Below are 14979 nucleotides of genomic sequence, written 5' to 3' on the forward strand. Positions count from 1 at the left end.
AAGTTCTAGCAAAGCCAACTTAAAAAGAGCCTACATGGCCAATCAAATTTTTGCTCGACTTTATATGAATGATCAGGCAAAGTATAATTTTTCTTTAGTATGAAAGGAGGGGCTGGGTGCAGTAGTTCACATCCATAATCCCAGTACTTTGGGAGGCTGAGACAGGTGGGTTGCTTGAGCTCAGAAGTTTAAGACCAGCCTGGGCAACATGGTGAAACCTTGTCTCCACCAAAAATACAAAAAAATTAGCTGGGCATGGTGGCACATGCCGGTACTCCCAGCTACTCAGGAGGCTGAGTTGGGAGGATTGCTTGAGCCCAGGGAGGTGGAGGGCAGTGAGCCAAGATTTCGCCACTGCACTCCAGCCTGGGCAACGGAGTGAGACTCTGTCAAGAAAAAAAAAGGAGGCTAGAGAGAGAAATGTTTTCAAAGGAAAAATACAACACCTCTTATTAGATTTCCAGCCTAGACTTTTGTTTTTTAGTGCATATTGAATCATTAATTATTTCTTGGCTACAGTAACCCTCTAAAGATAAACCAGGTTATAATTTTTCTTAATGTTTTCGGTTTGTGCCCTAATGGAATAGGTTCCTTTTTCTGTTCTGACACACGAATACTCTTTTGACTGTCGTATTATTAATGTTATTTATATCTCTTTGTTTTACTTCCAAAGAAACCAGAATTATGGTATTCCAAGGCTAGAGAATTCCTCATTTGGAATATTACTGGTCCTGATCTGCTTTTCACTGCAAATTCCCTGATGCTAAAATTATATAAGCACCCTTCTCTAGGGCCCAGGGACCTATTACAGAAGAGGTAGGTGTTTGAGATTGTAACGGACAGTTTTGAGAGAATTAGTTCAGACCTTCCAAATCAAAAATGGGTACATTGATGCCTAAACAGCTGGCAAAATAAGGGACTCGGCCTCCTGGGTTATTACATGGGTGGTACCTTTTCATCCATCCAAACCATAAAGAATTTCCTGCCTCCTGAAGACTAAAAAGAAAATTATTACTGAGAGGATATAAAGGTACCTCATGTTAAAGTCTTCTAGGTATAATACTCCAAATTATGAGATTTATGGAAATAGACATATATTTTTAAAAAAATTTTAGAATAAATTACTGAAAGACCACAAAAAACACTGTAGCACAACACAAGTCTCTAAATTCCTTAGCTTAAAAGGTTTTAACAATGCTTATGTTTTGTATAGCTAATTGCTGTAAGTCTGTAACTAAAACCAAGATTACAGTAGCTCAATGCATAGAAGTTAAAGATAAGTCAATTTTTAAACCTCCCCTTTGGTTGTTTGTTTGTTGGCTTTATTTTTTTGAGACAAAGTCTCACTCTGTCACCCAGGGTGGACTGCAATGGCATGGTCTTGGATCACTGCAACCTCTGCCTCCTGGGTTCAAGCAATTCTCCTGCCTCAGCCTCCCAAGTAGCTGGGACTACAGGCGCGTGCCACCATACCCGGTTAATTTTTGTATTTTTAGTAGAGACGGGGTTTCACTATGTTAGTAAGACTGGTCTTGAACTCCTGCCTCAGCCTACTAAAGTGCTGGGATTACAGGTGTGAGCCACAGCGCCTGGCTACTCTGGCTATTTTTTTTTTTTTAAAGGAGTTAAATGAGTTTGCTTTTATAGAAGACCATTTTCTTTCAGCATAGCTGTCCTTGTTCTCCCTCCCAGTGTGCGTGCAGTGCATGTACGGGAGGTTCTTGACCTCAGATATAAATTGTAAAATTCCACATATTTGACCTGGTTTATCCCAACATAAGATCTCCTTTCTGTTTTAATTTATTTCAGCCTGCAGATGTGCCAATGTCTTTGGGTCAGTTTCAAGTTTTTGAAATGGGAATAAAGAACACTGAAGCAAGATTTTAATAAATGAAACAGCTGTGTGACCTAGGAATATAACCTTGTGCTCTTAAGGAAGGATATTCTTATCTTTCTTTTTTTTAAACGGAAGACCTTTATGATAAACACTGGAGTACAGAGAGTACATGTAGGCGGCAGGAAGGGTATTATATATACTTAATGTTTGAGACCTCTTCTGCTTTTTCTTTTCTTCATCTTCTTTTTAATCCTGATAAGCAAAGTGTATTTTGCTATTAAAAGAATAACACTGTTAAAACACTGCAGCATCTGGCTGGGCGCAGTGGCTCATGCCCGTAATCCCAGCACTTTGGGAGACAGAGGCAGGTGGATCACTTGAGTTCAGGAGTTCAAGAGCAGCCTGTCCAACATGGTAAAACCCTCCTCTACTAAAAATACAAAAAATTAGCCAGGTGTGGTGGCGGGTGCCTGTAATTCCAGCTTTTCGGGAGGCTGAGGCAGAAGAATCACTTGAACCTGGAGGCAGAGGTGGCAGTGAGCCAAGATCATGCCACTGCCCTCCAGCCTGGGCAACAAAGGGAGACTCCCTCTCAAAAACAAAAAACAACAAAACACTGCAGCATCTGAAATGATGCAGACAGAATTAGGGCTATGGACTGTCTTGTTTAATAGTAATGGTAGTAATAGCATTAACAACCATAGTAATAATATAGAGGAATGAACTTTTATTGAATAGTTTTTATTTGTTTTTTGAAATGGAGTCTTGCTCTGTCGCCAGGCTGGAGTGCAGTGGTGTGATCTTGGCTCACTGCAACCTCTGCCTCCTGGGTTCATGCAATTCTCCTGCTTCAGCCTCCTGAGTAGCTGGGACTACAGGTGTGTGCCACCACACCCAGCTAATTTTTGTATTTTTAGTAGAGACTGGGTTTCACCATGTTGGCCAGGATGGTCTCGATCTCTTGACCTTGTGATCCACCCCCGTCAGCCTCCCAAGGTGCTGGGATTACAGGCATGATTTATTTATTTATTTAGACAGAGTTTTACTTCATTGTTCAGGCTGGAGTGCAGTGGTGCAATCTTCACTCACTGCAACCTTCACCTCCTGGGATCAAGCAATTCTCTGGTCTCAGCCTCCCAAGTAGCTGGGATCAGAGATGTGTGCCACCACGCCCAGTTAATTTTTGTATTTTTGCTAGAGATGGGGTTTCACCATGTTGGCCAGGCTGGTCTTGAACTCCTAACCTCAAGTGATCCACTTCCCTTGGCCTCCCAGAGTGCTGGGATTACAAGCATAAGCCACTGTGGAGGCCAGGGTGAACCCTTTCAAGCAGTAGTTCCAGTATACTGGGAGGTGGAAATGCAATTGATATGAAGGCTGAGCTGTAGCAACCAGCAGAGCTGGCCTTCATCCAGGCTTGGGGATCCCCTGCCAGATGCTCATCTCACCAGATGCAGGCAGACCTTTTCATTTTAGAAAGGTAAGCACTGAGGGACAGAGAGACCAAGGCCACCAGGAAGTCAGTCACTTCAGTAAAGGGAATGGTCCGGTAGTCTGTCAGTTTCATGAATGTAGTCTGTGCCTGCCTTGTACACTCCTCTATTTGCAGTGACCAGCAATAAGTAGTAGGACTGTAAACTTATGTTTAATAAATTCATTACCAATATTTAAAGTGGCACGTTCATGCTTTTTCTTTTTCTTTTTTTCTTTTTTTTTGAGATGGAGTCTTATTCTGTTTCCTAGGCTGGAGTGCATTAGTGTGATCCCAGCTCACCGCAACCTCCACCTCCTAGGTTCAAGCGATTCTCCTGCCTCAGCCTCCCAAGTAGCTGAGACTACAGGCGTGCACCACCACAACTGGCTAATTTTTTGTACTTTTAGTAGAGATGGGGTTTTGCCATATTGCCCAGGCTGGTTTCAAACTCCTGGCCTCAGGTGATCCACCTGTCTCCGCCTCCCTAAATGTCAGGATTACAGGTGTGAGCCACTGTGCCTGCCCCCATGCTCTTGATTTTCTATCTTTGTGCCTGGCTTTTCTCTGGACCCCCTGGTGCTATTGTTAGAGGTATCTCATTTGGAGATGAAAGGAGGGAAAATAAATACAGCAGTCTTACCTTTTAAAAACTCCACGTATTCTCCTCTGAGATCTGTGTGGCCATTGTTGGCAATTTCATCTGAGCATCAGCAATTGACAAATGACTGCCCTACATCTGGAACTCACTTTCCTGTTTGGTATAAATGTTTCTGGAGATCAGAATAAAGGAAGAGAATAAGTTTTAGCATTTCAGTATCTCTGTTCCAAGGAGGTTTAAAAGGCATATGCAAATGATAATCCCTCAAAACAAAATCAGCTGAGCAAAAATCAATGCTTGGCCCAATAGGGACCATCTTTAAAAAGCTTTAAGTGAATTTTACCTTGAAAGTTGTAATCATTTCATTAGAAGCTTCAGGAAGTAAGTGGCTTTATGGCAGAATGACTGATGTTACTCTCAGGACCCCATGGATTGTAAAACTTTATCTCTGTTCTATGTAAATCAACCTAAATCAAACAGAAATATTAGTGTTTGTGTACATCAAAACACCTTTAACTTGTCCTTTCATTTTGGTTTGCCTTTTGACAGGTTATAATCACAGATCCATTTAAGCTTGCAGAAGAGTCTGACAGTATGAAGTCCAGATGTGTCCCTGATGCTGCTGGAGGCTGCTGTGGCACAAAGAAAAGCTGCTAAATCTACAGCCAACCAGGGGACCACAGTAGTGATGTGCATGTTTTTTAACCTGCTTTTCCCCATGGCAGAGACCATAAGAAACAATGGGGCTGGGCGTAGTGGCTCATGCCTATAATCCCAGCACTTTGGGAAGTCGAGGCTGGCAGATCACCTGAAGTCACGAGTTTGAGACCAGCCTGGCCAACATGGTAAAATCCCGTCTCTACTAAAAATACAAAAAAATTAGCTGGGCATGGTGGTGCACATCTGTAGTCCCGACTACTTGGGAGGCTAAGGCAGGAGAATCGCTTGAACCCAGGAAGTTGAGGCTGCAGTGAGTCAGCATTACACCATTGTACTCCAACATGGTTGACAGAGCAAGACTGTCTCAAAAGAAAAGAAAAAAGAAAAAACAACAAAAATCGTAGAAAGCCACCATATTCCAAATCAATGAAAAAAAAAACCGAATTATTATTTTTAGGAGGTATTGATTAAAGGTTCGCAGCAAATCATATGAAGACTAGTTAAGCAGACTCTTTTTCTATTTCCTAATTCAAAGTTCTGGTGCCACATAGTGGTCAAAAATGGAACAGAGACGCTGTCTTAAGGCTTGTTCACGAAGCAGGAAAGGCATCAGAAGAATAACTGGGCAGAGGGTCTCGGGAAAAGTATCTTCCTTTTGATCTTTTGCATAGCACCTTTTGAACTTTTCACTATGTTTACTTATTAAACAAAGCTCCTACTGCAATCATACTAAACATGCCAAAAGATTGCCAAATCATGTCTGGTAGGAGAACTGTTGAGGTAGTTTTCAAACAAATGCTTTTTTTTTTTTTTTTTTGATACGGAGTCTCGCTCTGCCGCCCAGGCTGGAGTTCAGTGGCACGATCTCGGCTCACTGCAACCCCTGCCTCCCACGTTCAAGCGATTCTCCTGCCTCAGCCTCCCGAGTAGCTGGGACTATAGGCACGTGCCACCATGCTGGGCTAATTTTTTGTATTTTAGTAGAGATGGGGTTTCATCATGTTTGCCAGGATGGTCTCGATCTACTGACCTCATGATCCGCCCGCTCCAGCCTCCCGAAGTGCTGGGATTACATGTGTGAGCCACCGAACCTAAACAAATACTATGTTTTTTCTTTTTTTGTAATTGAATTAAGAAAACAAATGTATCATAGACATCTTTGAACCCAGTGTCTCAGGAAAACAAATGAATCATAAATATCTTTGAATCACAAATATCTCACCCTAATGACTGATGACATAGTGATTATTCTAAATTATCCCAAATGGATCAGGAATAGAGTTTGTTTTTTAAAAAGAGAGCTAAGAGATATAAAAATGATCAGGTGTGGTGGTCTCAGGTGGTCCCAGACCTGTGGTCCCAGCTACTAGAGAGGCTGAGGTAAGAGGATCGCTTGAGCCCAGGAGTTCCAGGCTGCAGTGAGCTATGATCACACCACTGCACTCCAGCTGGGTGACACAGCAAGACCCTGTCTCAAAAAAATAATAAATAAATACGCTGGGCATGATGGCTTATGCCTATAATCCCAGCACTTTGGGAGGCCAAGGTGGGTGGATCACTTGAGGTCAGGAGTTCGAGACCAGCCTGGCCAACATGGTGAGACCCGATCTCTACTAAAAATTCAATATGTAGCTGGGTGTGATGGCGTGTGCATGTAATTCCAGCTACTTGGGAGGCCGAGGCACGAGAATTGCTTGAACCTGGGAGGTGGAGGTTGCAGTGAGCCAAGATTGTGCCACTGCACTCCAGGCTGGGCAACAGAGTGAGACTCTGTTGCAGAAAGAGCGAAAGAGGGAGGGAAAGAGGGGAAAGAAAGAAAGAGGGAGAAAGAAAGAAAGAGAAGGAAGGAGAAAGGAAGGAAGGAAAGAGTAAAAATGGTAGGTTTTCTTTTTCTTTATAAGGTGTCCTGGTTAAACTTTTAGCAAAGTGATAGATTTAGTTTTTCCATAGTTAAATAATAATATTAAGAACATTAAAGAAAGGTTCAAGGATGGTAAATAACTTGAATCCTATCTGTACTTGAAGACTTTACTGGAGGACACAGAAAGTTATAAGTCATGGTCCTTATCAGGAGCTGGATAATTTAGTTTTTAAATAACAAGCTTCAGGGTGGGCATGGTGGCTCACGCCTGGAATCCCAGCACTTTGGGAGGCCAAGGCAGGTAGATTACTCAGGAGTTCAAGACCAGTCTGACCAATACAGTGAAAACTCATCTCTACTAAAAATACAAAAATTATCCAGGCGTGGTGATGGGCACCTTTAATCCCAGCTACTTGGGAGACTGAGGCACAAGAATTGCTTGAACCTGGGGGGTGGAGGTTAACGTGACCAGAGATCGCGCCACTGCACTCCAGGCTGAGCGATGAGGGAGACTCCATCTCAAAAAAATAATAAAAAAAGAATAAATAAATATCCTTCAGCCAATCAAGGGTTTTGATAAGATATCAACCAGTTGCCTTGGACTCAGTACAAAAAGAACCAGGGGCATGGCACTGTCCATGGGATTTTGGACTAGGAGTTTGAGAATTTTAAGGCATGTAAAACATTGGAATGGATTCCATAGGATAGACTTCTGTTTTAAGAAACTTGTTTAAAATGGAGAAATTCTTAGATTTCTGAGTAGGTTCAGCTATAGAGCCTAACTTACTATTATAGACGGAAAGAACTAGGTAGTTATTTTTTAAGCCCTATTCACCTCCATGACCTTGATTTTAAACCTGCTTGCTTGGTTCTAGAGTTCCGTATCTACCTAGTCGTGACCTACTTTAATGTGAAAATGGCACATTATAGCATTACGTGGTACATTACACAGCACTGTACAGCATTACATGTACATTAAATGGTACAGTTATAATAGTACAGCTGGGATAAGCATACTTTGCTCTTCATGAGCACAAGATGGCCCTGCTCGAGGGGAATTGATTGAAAGGTGTTCTGTTGGCTGGGTGTGGTGGCTCATGCCTGTAATCCCAGCACTTTGGGAGGCCAAGGCAAGTGGATCACTTGAGGCAAGGAGTTCAAGACCATCCTGGCCAACATGGCAGAACCCTGTCTCTACTAAAAATACAAAAATTAGCCAGGCATGGTGGCCAAGGCCTATAATTTCAGCTACTTGGGTGGCTGAGGCACAAGAATCGCTTGAACGCAGGAAGTGGAGTGAGCCAAGATCACAACATTACACTCCAATCTGGGTGGCAGAGCAAGACTTTGTCTCAGAAAAAACAAGGCGGGGGGCTGTTTAATTGGTTTATTAAGCTTTTCTGCATTTAGGAGAGGGTATTAACTTTTTACTTGTCATTCTGAACTCTCAGTTCCCCAAAAAGATGTTGAGTAAGGAGATTGGGCTGGGCAACTTAGCAAGACCCCATCTCTAAAAAACAAAATATTTATTTATTTTTTAAAGACAGAGTCTTGCTCTGTCACCCAGCCTGGAGTGCAGTGGCATGATCTCGGCTCACTGCAACCTCTACCTCCCAGGTTCAAGTGATTCTCCTGCCTCAGCCTCCTGAGTAGCTGAGATTACAGGCACGTACCACCATACCTGGGTAATTTTTGTATTTTTAGTGGAGATGGGGCTTCACCATGTTGGCCAGAGTGGTCTCAAACTCCTGACCTCATGATCCACCTACCTTGGCCTCCCAAAGTTCTGGGATTACAGGTGTGAGTCACTGTGCCCAGCCTAAAAAATAAAAAAAAATAATAATAATAATAAAAAGAATTATGGAAGCCTGCAGAAGCTTTTCAGCTTACCAACTCAGGGAGGCCCAGCAGTAGCCTCAATAGGCCCCCCACCTCCACATCCAGCCATGCATAGCTTAAAAATAGGGCTTAAAAAATAACTTAGTGCCAAGACAGCCTCAGAGCCTGCTCCTCCTATTGATTCCCAGTCTTTACTTGGATGGCTCCAAGGAAGCAGCTGAGGTAGTCACTCATTCTGCCATGTTAAGATGGAAATTATATTAAATGAGTCTGGCAAGGCATGGGAACCTGTCTATCCTTTGTTTCATTCATTCACTAAACAGTTATTATCTCCTGTGTACCAGGCACTGTCCTAGGCACTGGTTGCTAAAATGGAATATGATGAATCCCATGCGCCAAGGGGACAGGCACTGCTGAGTGTGTTTTTTCAACTTTGTTGGTACCTGTCCTGACATCTGTGATTTGCCAAATTTCTTCAACCAGGCACCCCAATTTAGGTCCAAACAAAGGCTCTTTTGTAGACCCTGCCCCAAGAGTCAGTAGAGGGAGATCCCACTAGGTTAAACATTAACTCTTTTTGAGGTTACAGTGAGCTATGATCATGCTACTGCACTCCAGCCTGGGTGACAGAGCAAGACCTTGTCTCTCAAAAAAAAAATTATTTTGCAAATATGAAGCTGGAATTATGCAATCCTAACAATAACCTACGATGAGCTTTACTGCTTCATTCTAGTTCAACTGCTGACCTTGCAATTCCTGAAAGCATAACTCCCACTGAGGTTAATGGGAGTGTTAGGTGAATGTAAGTTTTGGACTTAATTTCCTCCTGCTGCGTGAACCTTGCTTGTCTTGGACACAGAACCGTAACAGTTCCCTTCCCCAGTGGGAACATGGTGGCCCCACCTTCCATGTAGCAGGGCCATGCTGCAGTGCAGTGCTCCAGGTGAGGGGAAGATCAGGTTAGAACCAAAATGTTCTGCCTAATACTACTTCATTGCCTCATATAGTAACACGATGCCTCATAATACATTGTCCAGAAGCCAGAGAAAGTAAAAATGTAGGCTGGCCAGTCAATGCTGTTCTAGACACACTGTAGGCCAGACTTGGGTCTGGTAACTTTTTCTTTTTTTTAGAAATGGGGTCTTGCTAGCTTGTCCAGGCTGGACTTGAACTTCTGGGCTCAAGTGATCTTCCCACCTCAGCCTCCCAGGTAGCTGGGCTGCAGGCGCATGCCAGTGAGCTTATTGCTAACTTTTAAACTAGGCCGAAAGCCACTAACCTTTTTCTCACTGGTGGAGTGAAACTGATGCAGGACCCGGCAAGCAGGTATTCCTTCAAATCTGGCTTTTGCTGAACTAGTTATTTGGCCATAGGAATGTCATTTCTCCACTTTGGGATTCAATTTTCCCATCTGTCAAATGAAGGCATTGAACTTGGAAGACTGTCAAGTTCCCTTCCAGATGTAGAAAAAGATTTATGGGTCCAGATTCTATAGAGGTCACAGTGTATTTTAAAGTCAGTTGCCTACATTTATAAATCAGAAAATTCTGTATAAAATGTGAATTTGCGCTGGGCATGGTAGCTCATGCCTGTAATCCCAGCACTTTGGGACGCCAAGGTGGGCAGATCACCTGAGGTCAGGAGTTTGAAACCAGCCTGGCCAACATGGTGAAATCCCATCTCTACTAAAAATATAAAAATTAGCCAGGTGTGGTGGTGCATATCTGTAGTCCCAGCTGCTTTGGAGGCTGAGGCAGAATCCCTTGAACCCGGGAGGCATAGATTGCAGTGAGCTGAGATCGTCACTGCATTGCAGCCTGGGTGACAGAGCAAGACTCCATCTCAAAAAAAAAAAAAAAAAAAAAAAAAAAAGTATATATATATATATGTTGAGAGAGAGATGGAATGGAGTCTTGGAGTTTTATATAATATATATATATATATTTGGGGCTTCTTGAAAAATTGAAAATGCTGGCAACAGCAGCCCTACACATCGGCATGATTGTGATGGCCATAGCTGAGTAATGGGTTCCTATTCAGACACGGTGTGCCCCTTTAGACAGTTTGCCACCATCCCCACCTCAAGTCAACTTCACTTACCCCTGTAGGCCTTTGAGTTTATGGTCCTTTTCAAGGGATTAACATTAGTACAGTTTCATTAATGTTACAAGTGAGGTTTTTTTCCATCATAGCTCAGATGATGGAAGTCAGTGGCCTAATCTATGACACTAACATATATTTAATTCATTACAAGGATTAGCCAAGAGGGGCACATGGAGCTTTGCAGGGATGCTCACAGGAGGACACCAGAGACTGCCAGAGCTGCTTATGGTAATGTGACCTACAACTCAGAGCCTAATTGTGTCAGGTGAAGTGGCCTGGACAGTTTACTCTCTGTTCTCAGAGTTAACAAGCTCCCATCACATAACTTTCTTTGTGAATATTAAATGAACCTACTCTGGAAAGCAAATGTCAGGTTGCCAGGGAGGAAAGGTTTGCACAGCAAGTGCAGAATGATTTGTGTGGCTTCTAGGCTTTGTAGTTAACCTTTTATTAACTGTCCTTATTTTCTTTTTAAAATTAACCTTATTATTCCTTTCAACTGCATCTAACTAAGGAAGTGCTGCTAGGAGGTATTTTTATTTTTGCTTTTAAATAATGTAGCAGGAGCCCAGGAAGCCAGTGCAACCCTTTAAAGATAGTGACTTTTCATGGTTAGGAGGAGGATTCATTGCTTCGTGTGGGATAAAAACCAGCCAAATATCCCACATTGTTTCTTTATTAAACTCCTTTATGCCTCCCTCACAATGCTGATTTTTCTAATTTTACAGAAACCTGAGGCTGAGTATATTCAAATGGTTTAAGTAATAGGATCACTTTTTTTTTTTTTTGAGACGGGGTCTTGCCCTGTCACCAAGGCTGGAGTGCAGTGGCATGATCTGGGCTCACTGCCATCTCTGCCTCTTGGGCTCAAGTGATCCTACCACTTCAGCCTTCAGAATAGCAAGGATTACAGGCATGCACCACCATCACAGAGCTAATTTGTGTATTTTGTTATAGAGATGTGGTCTTCCTATGTTGTCCAGGCTGGTCTTGAACTCCTGGGCTCAAGCGATCCACCTGCCTCGGCCTCCCAAAGTGCAGGAATTACAGGCACGAGCCACCATACCTGCCAGGATCACATTCTAATAAATGTTAGAACAAAGGCCAGAATTTGTCCTATACCATTGTATTAATGATTTGCCCTTGCTTCCCTTTAGAGAATTCCTAAACTAAAAAATATAGCAACTAAAAAAGAAAATGATTACTATAAAAGTAAGGATAGTGGCCAGGAGCGGTGGCTCACACCTATAAACCCAGCACTTTGGGAGACTGAGGCAGGCAGATCACTTGAGCTTAGGAGTTCGAGTCCAGCCTGGCCAACATCGTGAAACCCCATCTCTACTTAAAATACAAAAATTGGCTGGGCACGGTGGCTCACGCCTATAATCCTAGCACTTTGGGAGGCTGAGGTGGGTGGATCATGAGGTCAAGAGATCGAGACCATCCTGGTCAACATGGTGAAACCCTGTCTCTACTAAAAATACAAAAATTAGCTGGGTATGGTGGCGCATGCCTGTAGTCCCAGCTACTCGGGAGGCTGAGGCAGAAGAATTGCTTGAACCTACGAGGTGGAGGTTGCAGTGAACCAGGATCGTGCCATTGCACTCCAGCCTGGGTAACAAGAGGGAAACTCCGTCTCAACAAAAAAGAAAAAAAAAAAAAATTAGCTGGGCATGGTGGTGCACCTATAATTCCAGCTACTCAGGAGATTGAGGTAGGAGAATTGCTTAAACCTGGGAGGTAGAGGTTGCAGTGAGCTATCTCACCACTGCTCTCCAGCCTGGGCAACAGAGCAAGAATCTGTCTCAAAAATAAAAAATTCAAAAAAAGTAAGTATAGTGGATACATCTGGAGTAGAGGGAGAGGGGTGTAGTCTAGCGGTCTAGAAGGGATATATAGGGGTTTTCTTGACTAGCAGATGGTCACCTTTGCCATTATAATTATCAAGTGAACATAGTCTTTGCTTGGGGCTGTCCCAGTTTAAGCCTTAAACCAGGTTAAAAAAATTTTTTTATATGGAGTCTTGCTCTGTCATTGAGGCTGGAATACAGTGGCGTGATCTTAGCTCACTGTAACCTCTGCCTCCTGGATTCCAGCGATTCTCCTGCCTCTGCCTCCCAAGTAGCTGGGATTACAGGTGCCTGCCACCATGCCCAGCTAATTTTTATATTTTTAGTAGAGACAGGGTTTTGTCACGTTGGCCAGACTGGTCTTGAACTCCGATCTCAGATGATCCACCTGCCTTGGACTCCCAAAGTGTTGGGATTATAGGCATGAGCCACCGTGACCAGCCAGGTTAAATATTAATAGTAGCCTTTTTTTATTTTCAAAGGAGTTCTGTTTTAGATGATATATGATCAGCATACTGTACATTTATGTCTTAAGCACTTTTATGTATTTATTATATGTCAAAAATATTTTTAAGTTAAAAAAAAACCATTATCAGGAAGTCTGACCTATGATCAGCAGTCCAGTCCAAACTGGGAAACCATGCATTTGCTCTAAGAGTGAAGATTACTACAGAGTCCACAGCAGCAGTATTGCCAATCCAGGTGCGGACTTCCTGAACAGAGGCTGTAATGCCCCACCTCTGTTTTCTTCTGGCTCCTGTGACATGAGATAGTTATCTTTGCTTCTTTGTCCTTTATATGGCTGTAGAAGTGGCATATCTCTTGGTTCTAATTATGAAGGTCAATCCAAGATAATATATGAGAAAGTGAAGTTGTAAACAGTTTAGGTTTTTTCTACTTTGAGTGGCAGGAGTTCCCTAAATTCCTCAATGGACAGGACCTCAGCATCATTGCAGTGGTACCTGTCAGGTTAATCTTCCTGTAATACAGTCTTTCTACTTAAAACTTTCTGTAACTCCTGTATGTCTACAGAATGAAATCTAAACTCCTAAATTTGGCATTGGCATTCAACACACCACAAACTGACACCCAACTAACTTCCCACATTATTCCTGCTGTTCCTCTTCATTGGCTATTGAACCACACTCAACCATGTGGTGTTCCAAAAATGCTGTTCCCTTTCCAACCTCACCTCATATTTTCTCCCCAGTAGAATACCTTCTTCTTCTTCTTTCTTATCTATTATTATTATTTTTTTAAAGATGGGGTTTCACCATATTGGTCAGGCTGGTCTCGAACTCCTGACCTCAGGTGATCCGCCCACCTCACCTCCCAAAGTGTTGGGATTACAGAAGTGACCCACTGCGCCCGGCGTCTATTTTTTTTTGAGATGAATTCTTGCTCTGTTGCCCAGGCTGGAGTGCAGTGGAATGATCTTGGCTTACTGCAACCTGCTACCTCCTGGGATCAAACGACTCTGCTGCCTCAGCCTCCTGAGTAGCTGGGATTACAGGCACCCGCCACTATGCCTGGTTAATTTTTGTATTTTTAGTAGAGATGGGATTTCACCATGTTGGCCAGGCTGGTCTTGAACTCCTGACCTCGAGTGATCCACTCCCTTGGCCTCTAAAGGTGCCGGGATTGCAGGCATGACCCACTGTGCCTGTTTTTGTTTTTGTTTTTTTTCTTATTTTTCAATCCCTTTGGTGGGGATGGAATGTCTGTGTCCCCCCAAAATTCCTAAGTTGAAGCTCACAAGGTGACTATATTTGAAGATGGAACCTCTAAGGAAGTACTTAAGGTTAAAGTAGGTCATCAGGCGGTGGCTCACGCCTATAATCCCAGCACTTTGGGAGGCCGAGGCGGGTGGATCACGAGGTCAAGAGATCGAGACCATCCTGGTCAACATGGTGAAACCCCGTCTGTACTAAAACTACAAAAAAATTAGCTGGGCATGGTGGCACGTGCCTGTAATCCCAGCTACTCAGGAGGCTGAGGCAGAAGAATTGCCTGAACCCAGGAGGCGGAGGTTGCGGTGAGCCGAGATTGCGCCATTGCACTCCAGCCTGGGTAACAAGAGCGAAACTCCGCCTCAAAAAAAAAAAAAAAAAAAAAGTAGGTCATCAGGGTGGGGCCCTGATCCAATCAACTAGTGTCCTTACAAGAAGAGACACCAGACGGCTGGCTCTCTCTCCATTCACACACAAGAAAGTCCATGTGAGGACAAAGTGGCTGTCTGCAAGCCAGGAAGAGGCTCCCCTGGAAACTCACCCTGCTGGACCTTGATCTGGAACTTTTAGCCTCCAGAACAGTGAAAAAATAAATTTCCATTGTATAAGCTAACCCATCTGTTATGGTTTTTTAATTTTAATTTTATTTTTTAAAGACAGAATCTTGCTCTGTCACCCAGGCTGGAGTGCAGTGGCACAATCTCAACTCACTGCAACCTCCGCCTCCTGGTTCTAGCAATTCTCCTGCTTCAGCCTCCCAAGTAGCTGGGACTACAGGTACATGACAACATGCCCAGCTAATTTTTTGTATTTTAGTAGAGATGGGGTTTCAAAGTGTTGCACAGGCTGGTCTTGAACTCCTGAGCTCAGGCAATCCACCTGCCTTGGCCTCCCAAAATGTTGGGATTACAGGCGTGAGCCACCGTGCCCAGCCCTGTTATGGTTACTACTGAGTATCAACTTGATTGAAGAACGCAAAGTATTGTTCTTGGGTGTGTCTGTGAGGGTGTTGCCAAAGGAGATTAAC

At 43.3% G+C, this 14979-nt stretch overlaps 1 protein-coding gene and 1 long non-coding RNA gene across 4 annotated transcripts in view; one reads left to right on the forward strand and one right to left on the reverse strand.

Annotated features, from left to right (window-relative positions):
* LOC116553878 overlaps window positions 1-4463 on the reverse strand; it is a 42541-nt gene extending 38078 nt beyond the window's left edge. Inside the window, exon 1 of the long non-coding RNA XR_004269948.1 lies at window positions 3952-4463. This is a non-coding gene — a long non-coding RNA (uncharacterized LOC116553878). The remainder of the gene's footprint in view (window positions 1-3951) is intronic.
* Window positions 1-4650, forward strand: part of AS3MT (arsenite methyltransferase) — a 29779-nt gene extending 25129 nt beyond the window's left edge. For all 3 annotated transcript variants that reach the window (XM_032281488.1, XM_032281487.1, XM_032281486.1), the window contains one exon: window positions 4459-4650. In XM_032281488.1, the coding sequence (XP_032137379.1) occupies window positions 4459-4566 (108 nt within the window). In that variant the 3' untranslated portion in view covers window positions 4567-4650. The remainder of the gene's footprint in view (window positions 1-4458) is intronic.
* Window positions 4651-14979: the final 10329 nt, after the last annotated feature.

The sequence above is a fragment of the Sapajus apella genome, unplaced genomic scaffold (genome assembly GCF_009761245.1).
Source record: "Sapajus apella isolate SASKATOON/1434 unplaced genomic scaffold, GSC_monkey_1.0 scaffold13, whole genome shotgun sequence".
Lineage (NCBI taxonomy): Eukaryota > Metazoa > Chordata > Mammalia > Primates > Cebidae > Sapajus > Sapajus apella.